Source organism: Amborella trichopoda, chromosome 6, assembly GCF_054954075.1.
Source record: "Amborella trichopoda isolate Santa Cruz 75 chromosome 6, AtrichopodaSantaCruz75HAP2 v2.0, whole genome shotgun sequence".
NCBI classification, from domain to species: domain Eukaryota; kingdom Viridiplantae; phylum Streptophyta; class Magnoliopsida; order Amborellales; family Amborellaceae; genus Amborella; species Amborella trichopoda.
The window spans coordinates 4,156,091-4,182,439 of record NC_142341.1 but is presented as its reverse complement, the minus strand read 5'-3'; the positions used below and the strand labels follow the sequence as shown (position 1 = coordinate 4,182,439).

General features: G+C 35.3%; 2 protein-coding genes across 3 annotated transcripts; one reads left to right on the top strand and one right to left on the bottom strand.

The window, feature by feature from the left end:
* Positions 1–202: 202 nt before the first annotated feature.
* Positions 203–17,482, top strand: LOC18434440 (uncharacterized). 2 transcript variants are annotated; one of them, XM_011625131.3, is made up of 3 exons: positions 203–641; positions 7,971–8,065; positions 17,204–17,482. In XM_011625131.3, exons 1-2 carry the CDS (start codon positions 510–512, stop codon positions 8,052–8,054), a joined length of 216 nt encoding a protein of 71 aa, XP_011623433.1. In that variant the 5' UTR covers positions 203–509; the 3' UTR covers positions 8,055–8,065; positions 17,204–17,482. The 2 variants fall into 2 exon arrangements, with proteins under 2 accessions (XP_011623433.1, XP_006844573.1); XM_006844510.4 differs by lacking the exon at positions 17,204–17,482 and having other exon boundaries at positions 7,971–8,367.
* LOC18434441 (NAC domain-containing protein 83) lies at positions 13,628–16,302 on the bottom strand. The gene is made up of 3 exons (XM_006844511.4): positions 15,237–16,302; positions 14,823–15,109; positions 13,628–14,129 (listed from the first exon to the last, which is right to left on the bottom strand). Exons 1-3 carry the CDS (start codon positions 15,415–15,417, stop codon positions 13,893–13,895), a joined length of 705 nt encoding a protein of 234 aa, XP_006844574.1. The 5' UTR covers positions 15,418–16,302; the 3' UTR covers positions 13,628–13,892.
* Positions 17,483–26,349: the final 8,867 nt, after the last annotated feature.

The window sequence follows — 26,349 nt, the reverse complement described above, 5'->3', positions numbered from 1 at the left end:
CAACTTTGAAATATTATTTTATCAAGTGCATAAAAGTTGCAATTAGGAAATTTTCTTCCATTGAAATTAGTCTATGAGTCTGTTATATTAAATGCTCTATGAGTCTGTTATGTTAAATTCTATACCCGCTTGACTACTCTATTGAATGCCATACCTCAAGTGAATCCATAAGTTCAAAACATTACTTCCAAAACTTGGGGTCCTAAAATTAACCTCTTAATCGTGAGAGTAAATAGACAGCATGCTCGGGGGAGCATAAAATCCTTTAGCTTACCATGTAGACGCACATGCTTTCACATGTCGTCCTCCTTCCTTGGGTTTAAAGACCCTTCCGTTCACTCGCGCTCTTCTCTAAAACCCTTGCTTTCACTCTCTCTCTCTCTCTAAAACCCTTAAAGCCTTGGAGACCAGAGCGAGAAGAGGAGAAAAAAAGTAGACTGGTTTGAAAAGGAGAGGGAAACAAGGTAGAGAGACAAAATAATCGTCTTTGCTGCAAAGGGAGAGAGAGAATGGGTTTCTTTGCGCCAACTCGTGTAATGGAAATTGTGAAGAAACAGACGGGCGGTCTTCTTTGGAAGAGGATCAAGCTCACCACAACTCGCAAAGCCAATGCCAAGAAGCGTCTCCTTCGAGTTTGGCAGGTCTTCTTCTTCATCCTCTCTCTGAATTTAACCTAGAAATGAAAAAACTCATATTTGAGATATTACTTTTCTTAATTGATTCAAATATGGTTGAAAATCTGGCAAAATCTCAGCTAGAAATATATTTTTTGGTGTTTCATGATGTAATCAAACAGCTGTAGGTCGTCAAGGATAACCTTCGTCTGTGTTTGTGTAACTATCCATATTAGGAAGATTTTAAGGCTAGAAATGTTGTAAAAGATAGAAGGAGATTTATGAAAATGCCACTCGAGAATTTGGAAGGAGGAGTTTATGCCTTTGGGTTCATGGTTTTTGTGGCTTTTATGTATCTTCCTATGACATTGTGAAGAGAAGATATGGCAAAAATTGGTCAGATTGAAATTATGTTATATGTGGACCAATGCATATATCATATGGGTTCTTGATCTGTCATATTGTTTAGGTGGTGCTCAGTGGGTTCTTGATATGTAAGGCAATTTTGACCTGACATTAAACAAGTGGAGGCACTGGCTCGGTTGGACTAGGCGAACCGGATGGTTCACTCATCAGACCTGTGAAATTTTTATAAAATAAAGAACTTCAGAATAATGCGCACTTCCAATAACCGGATGGTTCACTCATTGCATCATAATAATCATATCCATAACACCATACTTGCACTTCCAATCTCTCTCCCATAAAGTCATAAATAGTTGAAGACAAAGTCATAAACCATGGCATAAAGCATAATAGCAATCCAAACCCCACATTTAGATTGTTACATAAATGATTAAATATACATGAATGCTAAGACAAATAAATCCAAGTCATGTGCAGCATCCATCATCGTCGTCTCCTTCTTCTTTCTCCTCATCATATCCACCGTCTTCATCATCATTGTCATTGAAATGCTCTCCATTGAGACCCTCTATAGCATCATCTCCACCACCCATGCAAAAGATTCTCTATTGGCATAAGAGCTTTGATTCCTAAACTATTCAAAATTTCCAAATCAAGTGCTTAAAGTTAAAACTGAAAATTTACCTCTTATGGTGTCGTACATAGAATTAGAATTGGGTAGGTGAAGTGGAGATGTACATCCGGAGTTTTATTTGATCGTTGCATTCCATTGAGACTGAAGGGGAAGTTCATAGGATGGCTGTAAGACCAGCCATGCTTTATGGGACGAATGTTGGGCGGTCAAGATATAACATATCCACAGGATGAGCGTAGCTGAGTTGAGGATGTTGAGATGGATGAGTGGCAAGACAAGAAATGATAGAATTTGGAATAAATACATACGAGTGGACTTAGATGTGGCTTCAATTGGCAATAAAATGAGGAAAAGTAGACTGTGGTGGGTAGGCCATGTGCAGTATAGACCTTAATACAACACCGGTTAGGAGGTGTGATTTGATTCAAATGTAAGGCTCTAAAAGGGCAAGGGGACGGCCCAAAAGGACATGGATAGAAATAGTGAGAAAAGATACATTGACTTTTGGTCTTACTAAGGGTATGGCCCTTGATAGAAAAGACTGGAGGAACATGATTCATGTAGCCAACCCAAAATAATTGGGATAAGGCTTGGATGATGATAATGATGGTGTTTCCATCTCCATCCATTCATCTAATTGTTCTTTAACGCTTTCGTAAACTCAAACTCAGAAACAACATGAGATGTTTAATTTGTATTGAACTTTAAGAGAACCAAAAATAAAAGGACACTGTTTTTATGCGGGCTAGTGAGATCTCCACTGTCCGACATGGTTGGATGACGGGGATTGTGGGGATCCGCTGCAATCTCCACAGTGGAGATTTATGCAGGCAAGCAGGCTATCCCGCATGAAACAATTTACCAAAATAAAATGAATTACTTGAGAGGATATCATATCTAATGTTTACCCCCATCTTTCCCAAAATCTTCTTGTTCATTCTCATGCAAGTTCATCTCCTTCCCGGTCCTCATTTACATATGCCTATCTGGATACAAGATCTCAATCATGGTATGCCAGCCCTTTGCAATCTCCATATGGTTAGACAATGTAGCTTTGTTGTAGAAAAATTTTGGGTTGAGCCAATAAACATCTGTATCTATAGGGCAATGCAACTGCCTATCCCATCTCTTATATATAATCTCTCAAAATTCCTTGTACTTGGACTTCTTGTGCTTGAAACTTGCAGTGATACTGCATGATTTCTTGTACTTGGACTTCTTGTGCTTCGCCAAGGGCTTTGTTACTCTAATCACATTGGCAATTAAGCTCCAAAACTGGCTACTCAAAACCAAATCCACCATGGCCCTCCAACTACTCGTTTTGGCACATACAGATTTCAACCAGTCACTTGAAGTGACCACGGTTCTCAAACCATTCCTTGGCTGTAAAATACTATGTAATGTGAGGATATTTGTGCCAAACCTTCTAGTTGTGTGGCTCATTAACTCTCTTCTGTATGTTATTCCATCCAACCGAGGACGAATGAGTGGTTGCAGATAAACTTTGAACACTTTTGTTTCCTAAAAAAAATTACAATAAGTTGAAAATTTCCTCAAATAAAAACATTGAACACTTTTTGCTTTATATACAACTGATGAAACATCCTTCATCTTCCCAAAATCCCAAAGCATCAAATAGATAAATGAGCTGCACATAAAGTCCAAAGAATGGTATGATAATGCTCTTGCAGTTGCAGGTTGCAGCAACTGCCCCAAAGAGAGTAGTTGCACATTATCAATAATAAATTGGTCCACACATTCTATGGTCCCACTTTGTCAAAAATCTCTTTAAACAATTGAAATAATGCCTCCCATCTCTCCACAATATCAGAGGCATCCGCAGACTTAAAAAAATTGTCCTCTTGTAACAATACACCAAAATTTTTATCAACTGTCTATCTCTCCCATCAGTCCACCCATCAACCATGATTGAGTATCCATGACTACCCTGATCTCCCTATATGTCTCAATGTAGTATTTGCCCTCTGCCACATTCTTCTTTAACGACCATCTTCTAGCATCATGGAAACTAGGCCTTTGTACATTGAGCCTAAAGATGGCACTGATTCACTACATGTAACAAAGGTTAAAAGTAGGAGTTGTGGGCATTAAATGGGATGGCATAATCATACATCCAATGGGCTGCACACATGTGTAAGCTTTCCATTGCCTTCTCCCAAGCCAACACATTTAATTGTTGGCTGGGCATTCGGTATTGTTCTTGATGGGAAATAATTTTCTAGCCCACCTTGACTTCAAAGCCTACTGGTAATGCTAATAGCAAGCTAGTTACCCCCTCATCTCTTAAATTACATTACGTTGGATGTAGGCTGGGGCTCCTCTTCTTCATCTATATTAAGAGTCTCCATTGAGGTAGGGTAGGGTTGTCAATCTCTTAGGCAATTAGTTACCTTCTCTGTTTTTCAGTTTGATGACTTCCAATATTTTTTGCACATCTTTCATGACATGGGCAGGTTCCCAAGAGAACTTACTCACATTGCCAACCTTGTGAGCCAATAACACCTGACCCGATGTAGGCCTCCTCCCTTTGTTAGTTTTACAACATGTACATGTGTTTTCATAATTCTCTCCATTCAATAATGTATTTACATGCCCTACACCAGGTCTAATTTAGCTTTATTAGACCTAGATGAAGGCATTTGTTTATTAAAACTCCCAAATCCCATGATCCCAATTTAGGCACCAATCAATCAAACTCAAATACTTAATCACCAATCACCACCCAATGTCCAAATTCCAACCACCAAGCCACCAAATACCACCCAATGACCAATCTCCCTTCTAAATTCCCAAACCACTGCTAGGTCAAATACTTTCGGGCAACAATAAAAAGGGCTCTTTACTATTTTGTTTTCTTTGACATTCATTTTACTAAAACCTAGATCAATATCCATCCATTTATTAATAGATCTTTCAATCGATCGATAGTAAGATATGGATTTCTATCAGGTCTTCGTATGCATATCAAAAAATACAAATATGGAAGAACCTTGAAGGGACCAGACAGTTGCCCTGAAAATACATGCTGCGATCAACAAAGAAATCAGGAATCACAAATTCACAACTCTATATCAAAGAAAGACACAAACCTAGAAATCCCAAAAATCTACACAACAAAACCCCTTACATTTCCTTAAAAAATATTGATTAGTCATGTGAAGTATTTGAATAATTGCAAAAAATTGATTATTCGTATTAATATCAAGTTAAATAAAAACCGAAAATATTAAAAAAACACACGATATCCTGATTCAATAGTTTAATACTTTCCATAGATGTTTTAAACAATAAAAAATATGGAAAAATCGATTTTTCCTATTAAAATAAAGAAAGCCTATGATGCATTAAATCCTATGGAACAATTTCCATATATCTACATTTTTCATAGTTTCATTGAAGTATTAAACAACCAAAAATAAAATAAAAAATAAAAGAACACAATAACAAATATCGATGTACAAAAAGATGTAAAAAATCCACCAGATAAGTAAATACCTACAACAAAAGCCAAAAATCCATTATATTGGATGCAAGAATGCCACTACACATTTCTAAAACTACCTATTGTAAAGATTAGAAAAAGTACATTATCTGCAAAACATCTTAAAAAATGAAATTGTTTTTCTAACTTTTCCAAAATCTAAAACAAACAAATCAAAATAAATCGGACAATTTTACTTGGAGGTTGAAATGCTGCAGAATGAGTGGCTGGATTCCCCTCTACAAATCGCTAGGAAATAGGCCCCAATGTAGGACTTCTGAGTCAAGAGAGAGAGCAAAAATTGCCAAACTCTCTCTGTCTCCTCTCTTTCTTTCTCTCTCTGTAAAATGTAGCTAATTACCAAAATGCTCCTAATTATATTGGGAAAGCCAGAAAAAACCACTGCAGAATGGCTAAAACTGATGGAAAAATAAAAATGAAAATGGCACCACCTGGAATTACTGTAGCGGCATTGGGACTGCTGGTTCAATCTGGAACGGTTGAGCCTACTGGTCAGATATCTGGGTCAATAGGCCCACAAGTGCATGACTCCTGGTGCGACTAGCACTGGTCCGGTGTTCATTTCATTGATGTGAAGTCTTCATTAAATGAACACAATTAGTTCCAATAAGGGAATTTGTTTGTAGTATCATACCAAATTTGATATAGTATCAAACCAAATTTGATATGCTTTACATGACTTTGAAAATGAGGAATTCATGTATAAGAAAGTTCCAATCTTTTAAATCTCTAGGAATCTATATGTTCATAAGATAGAAAGTCAATGTCGTGATTGGTGCTCTATATGACTATATCCAAATGACCAAATCGGTGAAGACAATAGCATTGATACGCTTCAAACTATGTGACTTGTAAAACAAGCGGGATTCATATATGTGAAAATGCATGAATCATTTATTAGTCTCTAAGAAATGAGAAAAGCATTTCTTGCTCAGTGCTATATTTTTGAAAGAGCTTCACCATGAGTTGTTGTAATTATTGTTTATGTGATATTGTTCTATACAAGTGCATAAGCTTAGGGATTTATGAGGAATTAGACAAGTATTATGAAACATAAAAAAACACCATATGTTAGAATTTTGTTTTTTTGGTTTTTACCTTTCACTTGCATAACAGAATTTTGGTTCTCGTAAAAATTCTTTGCCTCTTCGTGCTTCCTATATTTATATTGATATCTACTTGAAAGCCCATATATCATACTTTTGTTTCACCCTCAAGCTCTTCCATCTCTGTTTTTTTGCCTCTTTATCTACTAGGCACTTAGAGCTTCTCTCTATTTTGCTTAGTGCTTTCTCTCCTTGATTTAATGTGTATCCCTGTTGGATAGTTTTTATTGTATTCATTATAAAAAAAAAATAGCTCTTCTGTTGATTATCATCCCTAGGCCTCTTTCTGCATCCTCTAACAATTGAAAAACGTCAAATTTGAGAGCAAAATATGAAAATTCATTGCATTTATAAGATTTTGATTGTCGATTTATGGTTTGGCCGAAGTTTGAATTCTTATGAAATTTTTGCAGTGCCACTAAAAGTTCTTCCGTTAGTCCATTTTTGAGTTCTCTATCAAATCAAAGGGTTATTTTTCACAAAGCTCTGATTTGCATGATTTTGAACATCGAAACACTAGTTGGCTGAAAATTTCGAAAAACACTCTAATTTCATCAAGTGTATAGCAATAAATCAACTTCTCTTGATTTTCATTCTGCGTATAGGTTTTCTGTTTTTAATATTTTTTATTTTCTATTTTTTCTTGATCTTCCTCGACTCCTTTGTTTGCAATTCATCCAAATTTGGGTAGACTTGGCATCTCCACTAGTAGGTACTCACGTAGTGGAGTTGCTCCTGGCACCCAGTGAGTCCAATTTTTCTAATGCTAATTATGATTTCAACTTGGCTGGGAATAGCTGTATCTGATTTTTTTGGTTTTTTAACCTCTGCACCAAACCACTTTCTTCTTGCTACTTGACTTTCCTATTGTTATTAATGGTCTGAACGGCCACTAGATCATTTCACAGGTTGTTTGACATGAAATTTAGGTGTAATGGAGTTAAATGAAATTTGTGGGTGGCTGGTTTAATTGCTTGGCTTCAATTTTCGAAAATAATTGTATCCTAGAAAAATATTTCTTCTAAATAGACTCTCCATACATGGCTACTGAAGATTATCAACCATACTGGATTCCTTCACATGTATTTATATTAAAGTTACTCAGGTTTCATCTAGGTGACAAAAGAAAAAACTCAATTGTGGCATGGATATAGGGAATACACATACTATAAATGCAATGGAACATGGAGGAATCATAATACATTGGTCATAATTGTCCAAGGGAAAATGGACAGTCATAATTGTTGAACGGAAAATGGACCGTCATAATTGTCGAACAAATGGACAGTGATGAAGAGAGTAATACCATCATTTGTGTCAGACCTGCTCTGGCTGGTCCTTGTCTCTCCCCATTTCCATCCTGCATTTCAATGGATGGTTATGATCTAACAGAATATGGTTTTTCTAGTCACTAGATTCTAATGTTGTTCAGGGTAGAAGTATACTGCACATGAAAGTTTGTAGTATTTGGTAGAAAAAGGCCCATCCACCTTCCATCCTAAAAAATGGACAGCGGAGAGGAGCTTGTTTTTTTTGCTTGAAATTGTGATATTGTCCAGCATCTGAACAGCGGGTCATTTTCGACTTGTCCCCGGTGAGGAAGACACTTAATGACCCTCTTGCTTCATAAATTGACGCACTGTGAATGGCGTTATTACCTGGAATTTCCCTATTATCGATGTTCTCGGTTGCATTCTAAGCTTCTGATCTCCACCTGTTTGTTGCAGAATGAAGCTGTTTTGAAGGCTTGTTCTGAACCTCCTCTTGAAAAAACATCGACAACAGATGGTGATGGTGCCCAGAAGACCTAGGGAGTAAGCATGTATGGTCAATATATTGTGCAATGTGCATTTTGCTAAAGTGTAGGGAAAGTATACAAATGAGGGGTTTCAGTATTTTTCATTTTGGGTCTCACAATACTTCTCTTTCTAGTCATTGGATTGCAAGTTGAAGAAACATCTCATATATTCAGAAGTGGGTCTTTTTGCAATTTCGTATTCTGTCAAGATACTTGGTCGCTTTCTTTAACAATATTTTCTTTTTCTTTTTTTTGTTTCTTTTGTTTTTTGAATCTGTATTATTAGTACAATGAGATGATGTTCCTTTAGTGGTGACTGTTTTTTATATGTTTCTCTTGTTTGTTCTATACCTTGTTGACTGTTAGTGTCTGTGTCAAAAGGGATACCAAATGGGTAGTTCCTGATCTGTGAAATTTCACCTTGACTTTCAAAATCTGGTGGCCTAGGTGTAGAAGACAATGTCCAAGGTCTTTATGCACTGTATATCTATAATAAACCCCTAGTTGGAGCAAAACTTTAAGATGTAAACATTACCAGAGAACCATTGGAGCATCTTGAATCTTTACCAAATGATACACCCATAACCTTAAAATTTGATTATCAGGTTGATATCAGTTCCTTTTTCCTTTCAACTTATTGCTGCTAAATTGCCTTTTAACTTCTTGGATCTTTAAGGAATCTAGCTTCTTTTCGAGAATCTGCACACGGTCTGTCTTGTAGAGACCTGAGTAGCACCTTAATCTGTCCCATTCTCAATGTCCGTGTTTTTTATGAGCATTTTCACGAGTGGCTGTCCATTTACTGAAGTTCTCTTGTTATGTATTACAATGAGTTTTTTGTTTCTATGCATGCAAAGTACTCTGTTCGACATTTGTGCTAGTTCATACGTACTAGATTTGGTAACTTTCTACCCTAGAGGTTTTGGTTATTGTGGTTGGCCTACAAATAAAAGGGAATAACCCCAACTAAGGAAGATTATTATTCTATAGTTTGATATTCTAGTATACACAATGAAATAACCGTTATAATGCTCTGTTACAATTAACTACTCTATCCAATTCCAACCTTAGGTTCTTTTTGCCTTTCCCTTCTCAGTTTGACTCTAAAATCGGGCATATAAAACTCATTTGTTTGACATTTTGTGAGGTATTCCTTGAATGTTAATCTTCATCCACTCATACCACTAATACTTGTGTCATCAGGATGTCTTGCTTCACCTTTGCTTCTTCATCTAGTCATATTTTACCTTTGTTCCATTTTTAGCATCCCTCATATATCTTATCTTGTAGATGCAATGATGACCTCATGGAAATACTGGCAATTCAAAGCTGTTTACTTTATATCGATTGTTGAGTTCCTTGTGTGACATCATCTTTCTCTACCTGTATTTATGTGAAGTACATGCTACAGTGTTCAGTTTTTGAATTGAGAAGGTGGTGTAATCCCAACCACACTTGGTCAATTTTGCTTCATGAACTGGAAGCCATGGTTTTCTATGAACTCTGGAAATGTCAGTTGTTGTAGGTGTGGTTTCTGATGGGAGAATTAGTTTGAAGCCATATAGGGAGCAATAGGAAACCAAAAAGTGAAGTCGGAATAAAAATATTCTGAGTGTCTCTTTGAGTTATGCTCTTCTTTTGGAATGTATGACTTGCAAATTTTTCATCCAAGTCAGCTAATATGACCGAAATGCCAATATTATGAGGGTCCTGCACCAAATTTATAGGCAGCGAGCACTGCTTGCCTCTTTTATCAAAGGCAATTGCCCAGGTCACCATGCAGATTGATTCAAGCAGGGGGATGTCTTTGTGCCTTGCTTGATCCTTGGGTAAGTGAGCATGACTAGGCAATTGCCTACCATGCGTTACGTGATATCCCACTCTTACCTGTTGGGTTTTCCTCTTGGTTTTTGCCAGGGTAGGAAGCAGTCGTAAATGTTGGATGAGATCATGTTTATAGATGTCAGATCAGATCCCCCCTCAAATGACTATGAGCTCATGTTGAATCACTAAAACAATTTTCTTTTGGGATCCAACTCAAGCATCATGCTATGGCTTGTTTAGTTCTCATTCTTGGAACATCGAATGAGAGTTTTGTAGCTCTTTTCCAATTGCCATATTTGCCCTTAATAAGTTTTTCTAAGGATCTTTTACTATTTTTCTTTTCTCAATATTTATGAATTTTTAATTGGGTTTTAACATTTTATCTTACTTTATATGTTTATTTATTTATTGGAAAAAACTGGCGTGGGCCCACTAGTTCACAAGTACATATGAGCCCAACAGTCTTGATTCAATCTGGGCCGATCTGAAGATCACGACTTCATTTCATATTTTAATTTTAATGTTTTTCTACAAATCCAAATCACATGAAATTTTAGGCTTCTATTCTTCTCATCAAGTCGTACTTAGTAAAAATATTAAAAAAATATTCCGTAATAAATAAATTGACCAAAATACCCCTAAAAATATTCGGGGGTATTTTGATTAATTTATTTATTGCAAATTATTTATTTATATTTTATTAGATTCTCCTATTTTTAAAGAACACACGACCAAATTTTCAAGTAATTTGGATTTGTAGAAACAAAACTAAAATTCAAATACGAAGCAAGGTCGTGCCCTTTAGATCGTTCCAGATTGAATCTGGGCTGTTGGGCTCATATATAGCTGTGAGCTAGTGGGCCTACACCAGCTTTTTCTTTATTTATTTATATACTCATTTTAATAGTTTTGGAGATATTTACATATCCAGATTATGTTTGTATATTTGCTGTCACATTTATGTATACTTTAATATGCATCTAATATAAAACTGATTATATGCTTACAACAATGTATTGGTTTTATGATTTATAGCTTAGATGAGAGAGCGTAGACTTAGGTGGGCTGGCTATGTGCGGCATCGACCCAGTACGGCACCTATTAGGAGGTGCGAATCAGTTCAAGTGGAAGGATTGAAAAGGGCAAGGGGTATGCCCAAAAGGATGTGGTTGGAATAGTCCGAAAAGATATAGGGACTTATGGCCTCACTGAGGGTATGACCTTAAACGGAGCAGAATGACAGACCAGGATTCGTGTAGCGGACCCCAATTAATTGGAAAAAGGCTATGATGATGATGATGATGTCTATCCCTTATGATATCGACATATTAAATATAGTTTGATAAGAGAATTATGTATGAAACATTAAAACAAGAATTATATATTATATAGAATAGTACGTAGAATATATAAATAACATAGATATTAGAAATAAAATGGAAATGAAATTCTTGGCACTCACATAGGGGACCTAGCTTACTTAGGTCACACTTGTCGGTTTTTGCGAACATAGCTAGTCACCTGCCTAAGCAAGGGCCTGAGCAGGGAGGTGGCTGCCTAGTAATTCTTGCTAGGAAAATCCCTAGGCAAGGGCCAAAGCTATTTCCTTGTCTAGAGATGGCTAGCTGAGCTATTTTTGAATTTAGTGTTTGGCTGTTTTAATTAGTTGCATAGATAGAAGTGAATAAGTATCATCTGAAAGCAACATCACTATCAGTTATATCGAAGATCATAGTGTCATGATATTATTCTTCATTCTTAGAAGCTTATGTGCCTTTTCAATTCCGGACTATCTTCAAATATTGTTGCTTGGGAACTGCTAAGGATTGGTCTAGGTATTATCTGAAAGCAACATCACTATTAGTTATATCGAAGCTCATAGTGTCATGATATTATCCGTCATTCTTAGAAGCTTATGTGCCTCAATTATGGACAATCTTCAAATATTATTTCTTGGGAACTGTTAAGGATTGGTCTAGGTGTACAACTAGAGGTTTCCAATATGTGCCCAAAATCAGGTTGTACTTTCCATCTGTCTGTTTCTAGATGTGCATTTTGCCGCATTTGCAGAAATAGTATTTTTATATTGAGTTTTTGCGGCTTGTAGTGTCAAATTTTGAGGCGTCATTTATCATTTCAAGGTTTCACTAGCACTTGCAATGTATCTTTGGACATGTGGAAATTTGGGGCCCGTGGCAAAAGTAATGGGGTTATAATTATTCCATATTTGACTTGGATTCATCTCTCCACTGCAGTCATAGGAAGCATATGTTAGTGGTCCCTGTCGTATAATGTGTTAATGATGATTGGAGTTCTATGATACATAGTGGCATTTCTTATGGAAATTGCACCAATTTCAGAGTGGGTTTTAAGTGAGCACAGAATGCTTACCATGGTATGGCCTGAAGAGGCCCCTAAGACAATTTCAGATGAATTCCATCTCTCAGAAGTCCAAATTAAGTATTCCTTTTACAAGACAGGACTTTGAAAATTTCGTATCGAGTTTCTTGTCTTTCTGAAATACTAGAATCGTATGTGTAGCCGTAAAAGGATGGTACTCTTGGACCTGGTAAGCTAGAAATATTGTGGAAATGTAAAATTTTGACTTTAAGGAGACAAGAGTACCCATGAAGGAATTTTGTCGGATTCATAAGATAAGTTTTGATCCATGACTAGGAGAGAATAAAATATTTGTGGTCGCTATAGCTCGAAAGCAATGCAAGTTGCAAAGGCTAATTCTTGGGCCTTTAAAGGTGTAATAAAGGGAGAGAGAGAAAGAGAGCAATAGATTCCCAAGAAATGTAGGGCCCTTATGATGGATGTGTGGCCTTCTATTTGTCCAACAACAGATATTTCTATATTTAGATATTGGAAAATGTTTCTAAATGAGTCCTCTCTCCAAACTCTATTTCAGACATGGAATTTTGGATTTGAAATTTTAGGGAATGAAAATCTCAACCATGATAAGTAGGAGCTTGGAAAAAAAGAAAAAATTTAAAATAAAACTACACATTTTTAGACAGTTTTAACAATCGGTTTTAAATTATTGTGGGGCTTCCATTTTCTATCATCCATCTCCAAGGTGGATGTTACATGGGTCGGGGAACGCTATTGTAGAAGTGCATCCCTTGATGCACAAATTACTTCTCTTTGGATAGATGTCCGTAATTTATCTTTTCAAGTTCTATATTTGCAACCAGAAAATGTTCCCTGTAGTGAGTGTTTTGCTTGATGTGGGTGTAAGATTTCATGTGATTACATGATATTATATGTTCCATTTCTCCTTGTGCTCTAAGGAACTTAGAATCCTATGCAGCTCATACTTCTTCCTTAGCCCTATCTGCCTACAAAGAATTTGTGCCATATGGATACATATGGTTTACAATAACCAAAATAGCCACACCAATAATAAAAATCACGCTGCCCATCATGCCAGTTTCTTAGAAAATAACATATATCAAAATATAGTTTTAAGTGTTTATTCGCCGTTCTACATGATTAAATGTCTTTATTTATTTTCTCGAACATTTGCAGCTTATTTTCCAAGGTTTTTCTATAATTTTGTTTGCACACATTTGTGAACTGGTATTATTTGTATTCTTGCTGTATATCCATGTCTTTGTAGCATCTTTCTATCCGTTGCAGTTTCAAAATTTTAGCATTAAATTATACAAATATACTAGTTGATGCTCTGGACCAAGGACAACGTGTACTAGGTAATTGAAATCTCAATCTTCGGTCTCTCAAACCTGTTTCCCCTTATTGATCCAAAAAACAGAAAAAGAGCCGGCTTCTTCTTTGATGTTACAAAATACTTTTACATGAGGAAGCTTCATATTGGCAGATTTCTACGATCCACATTGCCAAAAGCCAACTTCCTGCTATTCTCTTTTGGTTTCTTTCATAACCATTAACAAAGAGTGAAAGAGACATCAAGTTGGTTAACATACTCCCAACTGTTAATTATTCCATGGTTTTTTTTACTTGGCTAAAAAACCCAAGCGCTCATTCACTAATTTGCATGGGCTCATGCACTTTTTGAACTAGATGAAGTTAGGGTACTACTGCAACTGCTGCTCTCTTCATTGTTTATGTCTTCCCTGGCATTTCTGGAATTCTGTTGTTGAAGCATGAAATCAATGAAGCCAGTTCTGTAATTGCTGGAGAGGTGGATGCCATGCTCTACTCTTGCTTCCCTCTTAGGCCCTCTCTTCTTCAAGAATATCCGACATACCACCCAATCTTCCACCGGAGCCATATAATTCTGCAGAAAACATAAACCACAGAACAATCTAAGACAGGCCTCTCAGGATTATCTTATGGAAAGCTTTCACTCCTTTTATTTTTAAAATTGTTTTGAGCCGCAATTCTGTACAATCTAGAACCCCATTTTTTTTGATGAGTTTTACTGTTTTGGATCCTCCTTTTTTTTTTTTCTTTTCCTTCTTTTTGCTCATAGTTTTTTGGAAACCCATTCTCTTTACTAGCTTCTTGTTGGGTTTTGTTTATTTCTCTGATTTCTTGTTCTGGGTTTATTGTTTTCCATCTCTTGATAAACTGGGATTATTTTCACCACCCAATATTTACAAAGTTCAGTGTATTCCCTTGGGGCATGTTTAATAGACGTGGAAATATTTTCGTGAAAGTATTTTTACATAAAAGAGCTCCCCCATGTCATTGGGTATAGGGGTTTTTACAATTGGCTTCCAATTGGTATGAAAAAATGTTGAACGAATAGGTATGAAAAAACTCCCGCATCTAGTCACATGGAGGAGTTCTTCCGTGTAAAAATACTTTTACAAAAATGTTGTTTTCACATGTACCAAACATCTCCTTATATTCTCCCAACGAAAAAGAAAAGAAAATTTTCATGCATTTTGAACACTGGTCAGGCTGAATTGCCGTAAAAAAGACAATTCACGGTGAATTTTTCTATCACAAATGAAAGCTCACATACTTGTATTGAGCTTTTCCTTGCTGAAATATTGCAGGGCTTTGCCCCTGCCTCAGCTAAACGATACTCGTGCATGATCCAATCAGTCTTAACACCCTTGGGGGCCTTCCCTCTGTAAAAAACGAGAGATTTCTTCATACCCACAACTTGGTTGCTCCTGCTTGACAATACAGGCTTGTCTATTCCAGTTGCTTTCCAATAACCAGTAGCAGCTGCCCTGTTGGGCCGGTTCCCATTTGGGTATTTTGCTTCTTTGATGTTGAAGAAGTACTTCTCTTGCCCTTCTTCCCCTGGAAGAGAAAAGAGAGAAAAATCATTAGTGAGACAAGGAACACTAGAATGAGGAAGGAATTTCCATGGAACACACAAGAAGCTTGAACTAAACCTTGGAGTTCATGAAGGTTTAGTTTCGCTAACCTGGTAATTCCCAAGGATCATGCTTGTAGATGTCTATGTCCGCAATGATGGAGGAGGGCAAGGGACATGAGAAGACCTTGCGTTTCAGGTACTGGATTACGAGCTCTTCGTCAGTGGGGTGAAACCTGAATCCTGGGGGTAGTTTAACCATTGCCTCCTTGAAACTTCTCTCCTTCTCCATGCTCGAGAGAGAGAGAGCCCTGAAGTAAGGGGCAGAGGGATAGGAAGCTGTAGTAGGATTGGGTGGTTAGAGAGAGGGAAAGATGGATGAAGAAGAGTATCAGAAGCCCTGAAGGAATGGGCCTAGAGGGGGACTTAGAAAGCTCCAAGAAATGTTCAGAGAGAGAGGAAGGGAGAGAGTTGCAGGGGGGCCCTTAATAAAGGGACACAGGTGGATGGTGCTTTCGAGAGCTCTTCTCATAGATGGGTTGTTAGAGAGAGAGAGAGAGAGAGAGAGAGAGAGGAGGAGCCTAGAAATGGGCAGTTATCATTATGGAAACAGTTCCAACTTTAGAACCAGAGAACCCACACACCCCTGGTCCCTGCTTATGGGACATAGGACACCAAGCCCATCTCCATTTATACCTGCCCAACCCTTGTCTTCATGCCCACAACCAGACACAAGGGTTTGCCTTAACCGAGACTCAAACCCATCGTTGACACTTTTTTAACAAACATTTTCTGATTGAAAAATCCAAAACTCACTGATACTAATTGACAAGAGGCCCCTAAATGTTAACCTAAACACCCCATATACTTCTAAATTTATGGTTTGGATTACAAGGGGTTAAGTTTAAACCCTATCAAATACTTCTAAAATTGGGGCTTGGACTACATGGGATTGAGTGAATTTATGAGAAAACCGAAGCAGAAAGGTTAGAGAGAGGGGGAACAAGAAATTGACCAATTTTTCAATCAATTAATTATTATCTATTTTCCATTATTAATAAAGCATTTGAAGTGTGAAGAGGGGCAGTTTCAGCTGCCTCTTGGAGGTGCATAATAATTGCAGAAACGTGAAGGAGCCTCCGGCATTGACCCGTCCTCATTGTTGATTATTTTAATTGGGTTCTTTTAATTTCTTGGCTAAGTTTAATTGGATTAGATTCTTCTCTTTATTCTTTTTTTATTTTTTTTCCCACTTTTTTTATGTGGGGGCTTTTTAATTGGTTCTTTGCTTTTTTTCATCTCTTTTTAGGTGCTTTCTTTTTCTTTTCCTTTGTGAGTGGCGAGGCTTTATCCACTCTTGGGTTTATAATGGGCTTTTAGTGGGTATTTTGATCTTTTTAGTGGGTACCTATTGTTCTTGTCTCCCTCTTTCATATATTGGATTCGTTCGTGGAGTGATTTTTATTTTTTATTTTAATATTTTTTATTTTTGTTATGTTAATGGCTCAACTGTTTTGGGCATTTTTTATGATTTTTTTCTGCTAATGATGGTCTTTATTTACATGTTGGGAGTTCATGGGACTTATTTTGCATTTTCCATTTGGTTTTTCCTGTTTTTTGGGTTTCTTTTTTTTATTTTAAGGATTTTATTAGTTTTTCTAATGCTAGCTCTTATTTGAGTTTTTCTTTTTTGTGCTGAACGGGATTTTCAATTTCTTTTGAGTTCTTATTAATTAATATTTTTTTGTTTTAACATGTCTCTTAAAACCCGATGATTTGGATTGGGAATTGCCGATCCATACCAAGAACTCTCCCCTTCCCTCTCCCAAACCCCTCTTTCATATTTTTCTTTTTTTTAAGGTTTTCTTATATTTTTTCAGGCCCCTTTAAAACTCTACTATATAAATTTTTATTTTATTTTTTCTTAAGCCCTTGACATGCTGTGGACGATCCACCTACCGATCCGGTTTACAATCGGTCTAATTCTTGGTGAATAGGACTTACTTTATGCATTTGTGTTTTGCAAATTATATTGGTTATTCTTTTCTGGATTTGTAATGTATTTTATTTATTTATAGGTGTTTATAAAGGGAAGGTTCTGATGGGCGGATGGGGTTGAGTTGCTTAAGCCACAAACTTTGACATTGCAGCCGCTTACGTGCTCGGAGGGGAAACCTAAAAACAAATGAAAATTATATTTAGAGAGAGAAAGAAGAGAGAGAGAGGGTGGGACCACAAATGCGGAGAAAATTCCAGGCATGGAAATCTGCTCCCACTTGGTGTATGGTGTAAACAAAATTAGGGTTTCGTGAGGGGGATGCACCTGCGTCATCAAGGCACTTAGCTTCATTTCCTTATTCTCCCCCAAAAGTTATTTTCCTTTTTTTTCTCTCACTTCTTGCCCGGTCAAAACATCTCTCTAATTCCCCTTTTCCATGGTTTTCTCTCTCTACTTTTTTTAAATGTATTGCGTGTTGGAGTGGGGGAGAGAAGGTAGACGTCAAAAGTGGCAATCATGTGGGCAGGAATGTCGTTCCTCTCTCTTTCTCTCTCTCTTCTCTCTCCCTCTAACTCTCCTCTCTCCCGTGTTTCGCTCTCTAACTCTCGTGCTGGTTTTTCCAACTTGGAATTGCGGCTACACCCTTTTGGTAGGTCATGAATGCGAGCATAAAGTTCGCATTGAGTGTGGGTCGGGACCCTCTCCTCTCTCTTTGTATCGTATTCTCTCTCTCTCTAACTTTATGGGGCCTCTCTCTTAGCTTGGTGTGATTTGTGGACCTCCTCTATAATGTCGAATCTCCCTCTCTCTCTCTCCCTTATTTAGTCCCTTCTCTCACTCTAGTTAAGTTTCTGTCTCCTTTCTCTCTCTCTACCCAGTCTTCTCTCTCTAACTCACAAACCTACTGTCGGTTTTTCCAACTTTGCCACCCTTTTCCCCAAAAGCCATGAATGAGTTGCATCGAAAGTCCAGGTTGAGTGAGAGAGGGGTTATGGTAGTGTACGGTTTGGGTCGGTGATGGATGATGATATAAGTAGCGGGTGATCATCGTCATCTTCGTCAAAGTTGTTTTCAACCGATTGTAATCGCCTACATGAATCTTGGCTACACAATATATCGGTCATAATTTCAATAAAATCATAAAACTATCGTATTTTTTTTCACATAAAGACCAGGTGAAGGTCTAATTTTTTTGCCCAAATAATCTTGGTTGTTAACATGGTATAAAATCGTATTGATTTCCTAAAAAAATTATTTCATGCCTCAGTTATTGCTTAATTATTTTTTCTCAAAACTTTATCTATTGTTCAGTTCTCACTAGACCTCGGTTATGGTATAACATGTCACTTTGAGAAACACCCTAGTATGAACATGTACCAAACAAGAGAAAATAGGAAGCCAAAACAAATGAGAAGCCAAAAGTTTATTCTCCTGTGGGAGTATACTGTCCATTGACTCCTCAGTTAAGATCCCAAATTTTAGTGCTGTAACATCTTCAACATAGGCTAACCTAAAAAAAAAAAAAACCTTAATTCTTCGTATTATTTCATGGTAGATCTTCATTTTGTTTTTCTTTCAAAAAACATAAAAAAACCCTAAAGATTTCACTTTACCCCTTCATCTTTTTTTTTTTTATTGACTTTTGATCGTAAAAATTAATCCCAACAAATCTTTTTATATCATTTCAACTCAAATTTTTTTTTAAATGGGTAGAAAAGAAAAAAGAGGGTTAAAATTTTTTTTGAGATGAAATGGTATAAAAAGATTTCTTGGGACTAATTTTTATGGTCAAAAGTCAATAAGAGAGGAGATAAAAATGATGGGGTACAGTAAAATCCTTAGGATTTCTTTTTGCCGATTGAAAGAAAAACAAAAAGAAGTTTACCATGAAATAATACGAGGAATTAAGGTTTTATACGAAGCTTTCACTAAAAAAAATTCTAGTTGAGCTCTATATGTATTAAAAATGTCTAAAAATTGGACAGAGACCGGCCGATTTTTTAAGGGTCTCTGTCCAATTTTTGAAGGGTGAGATCAAGCGTGTACCAATATTCAAATTTTCCATATCGTACAATGGAGAGATTCCTTTACCCTGGTGTTGGTAGGACTCAAGCTTGAGATCCAGGTACAACGAATTTTATAGCCCGACGTGCTGCGTGGTTTATACCCAGGCTCTTCGCTTAATCAAGATTCAAATTTTCCTTTTAAAAATATTTATGTCATCTTTCTCAAGTGGTTACCAAAATTTCTTGCGGAAAAATTCCTCCTATGACTTTTTAACAAAGGAGCAAATACACAATATGTTCTCACAGGAGACGTGCTCAACTGGGAATCGCCATTTATTATAGAATGGAACGACCAAAAATGTTTTATGTAGTCATTAATTTGTGTGTTTTTCGACCGGTAAATTGGTTGGCAAGCATTAACAGGTTTCATTTTGTCTTTTTAATTTTGTGAAATCTCTATCTCATTCATAATGAGAAATATGCCCTCAACTCTTTGCTTGCTTTCGAGAAATGAATATATTCTGAGAACATTTCATGAAGGCCAAGCTCTTTAAATATGAAATTTTGTGGCCTTTAAATAACATACGATGGTTGCCTTTGTCTTTGAAAGGAACTCACTAAAATTTCCTTGGCAAAAGATGAAATTAAGGATGAGGTATTTTTTAAAAAATTTATTATAAAGTTCAAAAGGTAGTTAAGTATAATTATAGGGTGGGACCAAGGATGAGGACCTGTTTCTAACAAAAAAGGAATTTTTTTTTTTAGGTAATTCAGTTCGAAAGACATGTCTCTCCCCGTTTTTTTTTTTTTTAAATGGTTTAGGCGTTGGATTTTTTAAGATGCTAGTGGAGTGGTGTCCGTGAGAATGGAAATGGTGACTAGGATGCGGTAGTATACCAGACCCTAGTAAGAGAGAGACTATTATTTTTTGACAATTTTTTTGCAAAAGAGGTTGCTTATTATTTTTATTTTTTACAATTTTTTTTGAAAATGCGCTTCAGTTGACGTGAGAGAGAGAGAGAGTGAGACAACACTTTAAAATGTACGCATATGATCTGAAGAATTATCAAAGAGTCCCAATTTCTATCAATGGAATTTGTGTGTGTGAGAGAGAGAGATAGAGGAACTTGTTTCAAAGTGCAATGTTCTCAACAATTTTTTGATAAAATTTCAAACACTAAAAAAAACACTCAAAAGTTTTAATTGTTATATATGATATTTTTGTGTGTTTGTGAGAGAGAGAGAAAGAGAGGTGCAACCACATGATATGAAGAATTATTGGGGAATTCAATTGTTATATATGGAATTTGTGAGAGAGAGAGAGGGGCAAAGGCAATCACATGATATGAATTATTGAGGAAGTTTCAATTGCCATGCATGGAATTTTTGTAAAGGACAACCGACACTGAACCACCGTATGCCCGGGAGATTAATGATAGATGGAAACTCTATTTTTGTTTGATTAATATCCATCACATATCTTTTAAGAGAGAGAGAGAGATCAAAATTGTCATTACGATTGTTATATTGGAACTTTGGAAAAGACAACCGACATTTTAATCAAAATATTGAGTTTAAGGCCTCTGCAACTTACTTTTGCAGGAACAGTGGATGTCTATGCAATCCTGTCAGTAGTTAGAGAGAGAAAATATTATGCTTATAAACTCCGAAAGGATAACCGACCTTCATTATTTAATCAGTGTTTTCCACCTCTATTAGGACCCTGACCTCATCCCCAAAACCCATAAAATTTCAGTACGAAACTCCCAGGCGGAGAGAGAAAATCAATCATGCATTCAACTTCCAAGTGTTCATTTTCTTAAGCATTCTTGAGATTGAGAGAGTTTGATTTGTCTAGAGAGAGAGAGATGGGGTTTGATTTGGGAATTTATTATTCATGATTTGCATGTTAAGAGAGAGAGACTTGTACCAACTTTCATGTACTATTTAATGAGGAAAGAGAGAGTTACTTGCATGTATTTTCATGTGTCATTCACTCATGGATGATGTCTTGGAAATGTTGTGGTTGTGAAATTTAGCAAGCCCACACTTCAAAACTTATATGAAAAATCACATTCAGTGCTAGAAACTTTGTGATGGCTTGCCCAATACATTGATGTCCCTCAATGTGAATTTGAAGCTCCTAAAATATTGAGGATTTGACATAGTTATGACATTTGAAATAAATGATAAAAATTATTAAAAATAAATAATTTTTTAAGGTTGAAAATTTATTTTATTTTTTAATATCCACAATTGTTGAAGTGGAGAAGATAAGGATCATTTTGTACTTTTAGTAGTGCTTGACTTGTGTCTTCAAAAACTATATAAAGCTCTAACTTGTTATAGCATGTTTTGTGTGTGCGTGAGAAAACAATATTCTCTCGAACAAAAAACCAAAAACATCATATCAGTAATAAATCAATTTTTCTCCAAAAGGTCGGATGCAAAAAATCGGGTAAAAAATACGAATTGCCAAAAATTAGTTAAGTTAGAAAATTGTGAATATTTTTAAATTTTGCTCAAAAAATGAAGTAAAAAAGTCAGATATGTAAAAATAGCACAATATAAGCTTATGTGTTATTGTTATTATGTTGTTACATTAAAACCATTGAATTATAATTTTTATGTCCTTACCTAATATCATTAGAAGCACACTTGACAATAATACTTACTCTATTGTCATGACACAAAATGTATGATAGATTTATTGAGAGCATAATACAACAACAACAATACAAAACACATGAACTATATTGACGAACGACAAGAATGAAACCCAAGATATAAGATTATTGTTAGGGAAACACAAAAATATTATAGTTAACTAAAACCCAAAAATGTAAAATAATAGTCCATCCAAATTGTTATGGTGTATATACTAATAAAATAAATAAAAAATCATAAAAGCGAATCAAACTTTTGTATGCAGAAAGAAAGCAACAAAATGCTTATACAAATCCAAATATTCAAAGTTCATCTTGAATTCTTAGATGCCTAAATCTTTAGTCGTCACTTAGTGTCTCTCTTGCTCTTTATAATGCCACTCAATGTTTAGAGGAAAAAAAGATTCTCCCTGGGTTACTCCTCTAACTCTAACTATTATTTTGATATACATAGTTTTTGTGATGAATTATTTTATGGAGAATATATTATACCTTTTTTAAGGGAATATATTGGTGAAAATATTTTATGAAATTTTTTGTTAAATCAAGATTCTTCATTTATTTTCACTTTTAATGTGCTTACCTCTAATCTGAAATTCAAAGATGTTAAATTAATGAAGAGATAAAGTTATAGGAAATAAGTTTTTTTTTGAAAAGTTTGATTGAAGAAAGATAAAATACGGATTTATATTGGTTCCATTAAAAAAGAATGATTTTTTAAAAAAATATTTTGAAAAACTCAGAGTTTTCAACCGATTTTAAAAAATGAGAAATTTTTTTAAAAAATCATGTTTTGAACATAGACTTGCTGACTCTGATAAAATCTATCTATCACATATAACATTTTCACTGACAAAAAGCAGTTGAGCCAACTTCAATAGCATCCACCCATTCAAGGTTTTAGAGGCCTCAAAGGATATGTTTCACCACATATAGCATCCACACAATCGAGTTTTTGGATTAATATACTTTGGATGTGTCCCATCATCCTTATTAGGATTTTTTTTTATCTCTCTCTTTCTCTTAAGTTTGATCTACATGTTAAAGCATATTAAAGCAAATATTATATGAAAGAAACGTTTCATGTAGCAAGTTTTGTTTTATTTATATGTAACAACTTAAGAGGGCATACACCACATATGTCAACCCGCATGCCTATACATTTTTCATACATGTTATTATTTTTATTTTTTCGGCGTATGCGGTGTACTCATGTAGGAAGGCTCTCTACGCTTACTCTTTTGGGTAAAATGTGACGTGGACTTTTTTTTTCATCTAAAATTTTAAGATTCGTTGTAGAATCACGAGATGAACATCATTATCGTCGCCGTTATCATCATTATAAAAGTCTTTTTTCACCTAATTGGGATTGGCTACACAAATTGTTATATGTTATTTTGCTCTATTAAGGGTCATACATTCAGGGTCATACATTCAGTGAGATCATAAATCCCCATATTTTTTTTCATTACTTTCAATCATTTCATTTTGAGCCTACCTATTACTTGTTTTTAGTCTTCCATTTGAACTAACTCACAATACCATAACATGTGTTGTATTCGGTCTGCGCTATACATGGCCAGCCTACCTAAGTCTACTATCTCACAAATTATCGCCTATTGGCTCCACACTTAAATTTTTTCGAACATAGTCATTTCGAATTATATCTCTTCTTATTTTGTCACTCGTCCATCTCAACATCCTCATATCCACTACACTCATTTTATGTGCATATTGTTTTTTGATTGCCCAACATTTACTCAATAGAGCAAAGCCGGTCTCACAACTATCCTATTGTACTTACCCTTCAACTAAATCGGTATGCGGCAATCACATAAAATTCCAGTTGTACATCTCCACTTCTTTCACATATCTCTAATTCTCTAATGTGCAACTTCACTAATCTCTTCATTTCGTAGATTATCGACCCAAAATATCGAATGTGCACTCTTTTTTATATTTCCTAGCCATCAATCTTCACTACTTCCACATCTCTACTCATGTTATTACTCAACTTGCATTCTATATACTCTGTCATAGTCCGACTAATTTTGAGACATTTAGATTCTAAAGTATCCCTCTAAAGTTCTAACTTTGTATTGATGTCGTTTCGGGTGTCATCGATCAAAATTGTGTCATCTACCAAAAAATAAAAAATAAAAATAAAAAATCAAGGGAATTAAATTTTAAGATTTTATTTAAAAATTAGATTATCTTTATCCAAACTTAAAAAGGCCTTTTCAGGCACATACTATACTTTTGATTCTTGAGGTTACCCCCCTCTATGATCCATGTACATTTATGTCTCTCTTTCTCTTTCTCTCTCTAAATTACCTTTTCTTGGTGCATCTTTTGACTTCAATTCTCATGTTTTTAATTGTTAAATTTTTTTATGGGAAAGGTTTCTATGCTTCACCTACATCATAGAAGTTCTATCCTCCCATTACCATCCAGCCGTCCAATTTTGATCAAGAGAGCCACTCACCATTTGATATTAGATCCGACGTCTCAATGCATTTTATTTTTGGTTTCTTTTATACAAATGGTATGAATATGAAATTTGATACGTGTCATCTTCTCATTGGGACGCACCTATAAGAAATATTAAAAATAATTTTTTGATAAAATATAATGACCAAAATACCCCGTAAAACTTTTAAGGGTATTTTGGTTATTTTATTTTATTGAAAAATATTTTTTTTATATTTTTCGCTAGTGCGAGTTTAATAGTGGAATGGACGTCCAAAATTTGGTGTCAAAATAGTTTATAAAAAAAAATTAAAAATAAAATAATAAAAAGATGTAACATTATGATTGGAGCAATCTTAACCCTCCATTCATAATGGATTGGGGGGGATAGAACTTCTATGACGTCGAAAAAACATAAAAAGCTTGCCTTTTTTTTATTCTTCCAAATCGAATAGGCCAGGTCTTCAAAATACGACCTTAAACTCTTCCCATTTTTAGATCTTTTATGCGCCTTCGACACATCTATCTATCTCTCTCTCTGACATATTCTCTCTTTCTCTCTCTCTCTAAAAAGATCTCCAATCGTGTATTTTCAACATCATAAAATAAGGAAGAGAGTTGGGCAATTCGAATCAAACACCTCAAAGGGACAAGACCTTCAATTAAAAAAATGAAGGGTGATACGTGTGTTCCACGCATCATTGCCGTCCCAAATTAAAAAGTACCAACTAATTAATTTAATTAGTGGATTAGTACTAATCACCAATACTTTTATGTTATTTCTCACTTCTCCTTGCCTTCTCATTCGTGTTCATTGAATCGTAAGCACGCCTCACATTTCATCACCAATTGCAATTCTATGTTTAGATTAATACTAATGACTAGTATCTTTCAATCTTAGATTACCCATACCCATTTCTCTATTAATGACTAGTATCTATTACTCTATCTTATCAATACGCCTTTCACTCTCATTATAAATATCATCATGTCTAATGACTTGTGTCTTTTAATCTATATAATTCTCCATTAATGACAAATATATTTTAATCTAGATAATTAATACCTCTTTCTCTATCATTCTAAACATCATTATGTTCTATATATTGCTTATCACATACTTGATAAGGAATGCCGATTATTTTCCTTGTGTTAGCCTCAATTTAAGGGAGATGAAGTCGTACTTTTAAGAAAATTTCCCACATAATTCATATTCTATTTTCAATAATTTTTTACATCTAATCAGTGTTCCAGAGATCGTCACAAGGTACTTGGCCCTTGGCTGAGCTAAGTAACTCAGCCAAGTCCGAATTGACTCGACTGAGTTATATACACCTTAATAAAGTTTTATTGTAAAAAAGCAAAAAAATTTAAAAAAAGTCTAACAATTGTTGAAATAGGAAAATTTTAAGAAGTAATAAAAATAATTAGAAGACCAAAGAAGATGGAAAAAACTATAAAAAGATAAATTAGTAGAAAAAATTGATTTATACTTGAATATTTCAGAAAAATTAAAAGAAGAATATAATAAAGGTTCAAGAATAATTTTAAAAACTATCAAAACCGTCTAAAATACTATTTCTAACTTATATAGTGGTGCTTTTTAATTTTTCTATTTTTATTTTTATTTTTTTAGGAGGTATTTGTTGCCCTAGACCGAGTTACTCGGGTACGGCCAAGTCCGAAAGCGCTGAATCTATTATTCAAAGTGGAGGCTTGGCCAGCTAATATTCACTAATGACGTTTATCAAAGATAATTAGAGGCCCGGGCTTTTGTGTGTGCAAGGTCCCTCCAATTCAACAATAATATTTCATTATGTGGATGTTCTGTTATGGATGTTTGGTGAGATTGCACCTCTTCATACACGCGCAAACGTATAGAAACACACAATCAAATCATGCACATAAACGTGTGAGATCAAACTAGTGACAAATTGTAAAATGCAAATTTACATAATTCGGATCTTAATAATCTGAAGAATACTATTAACTTGGGGCTCCCACGAGGAGAGCCGGTGGAATGGATGCTCTCAATGGATAGTGTTATTAAGCTGAATTTTGATGGTAGCTCTTTAGATAATTCC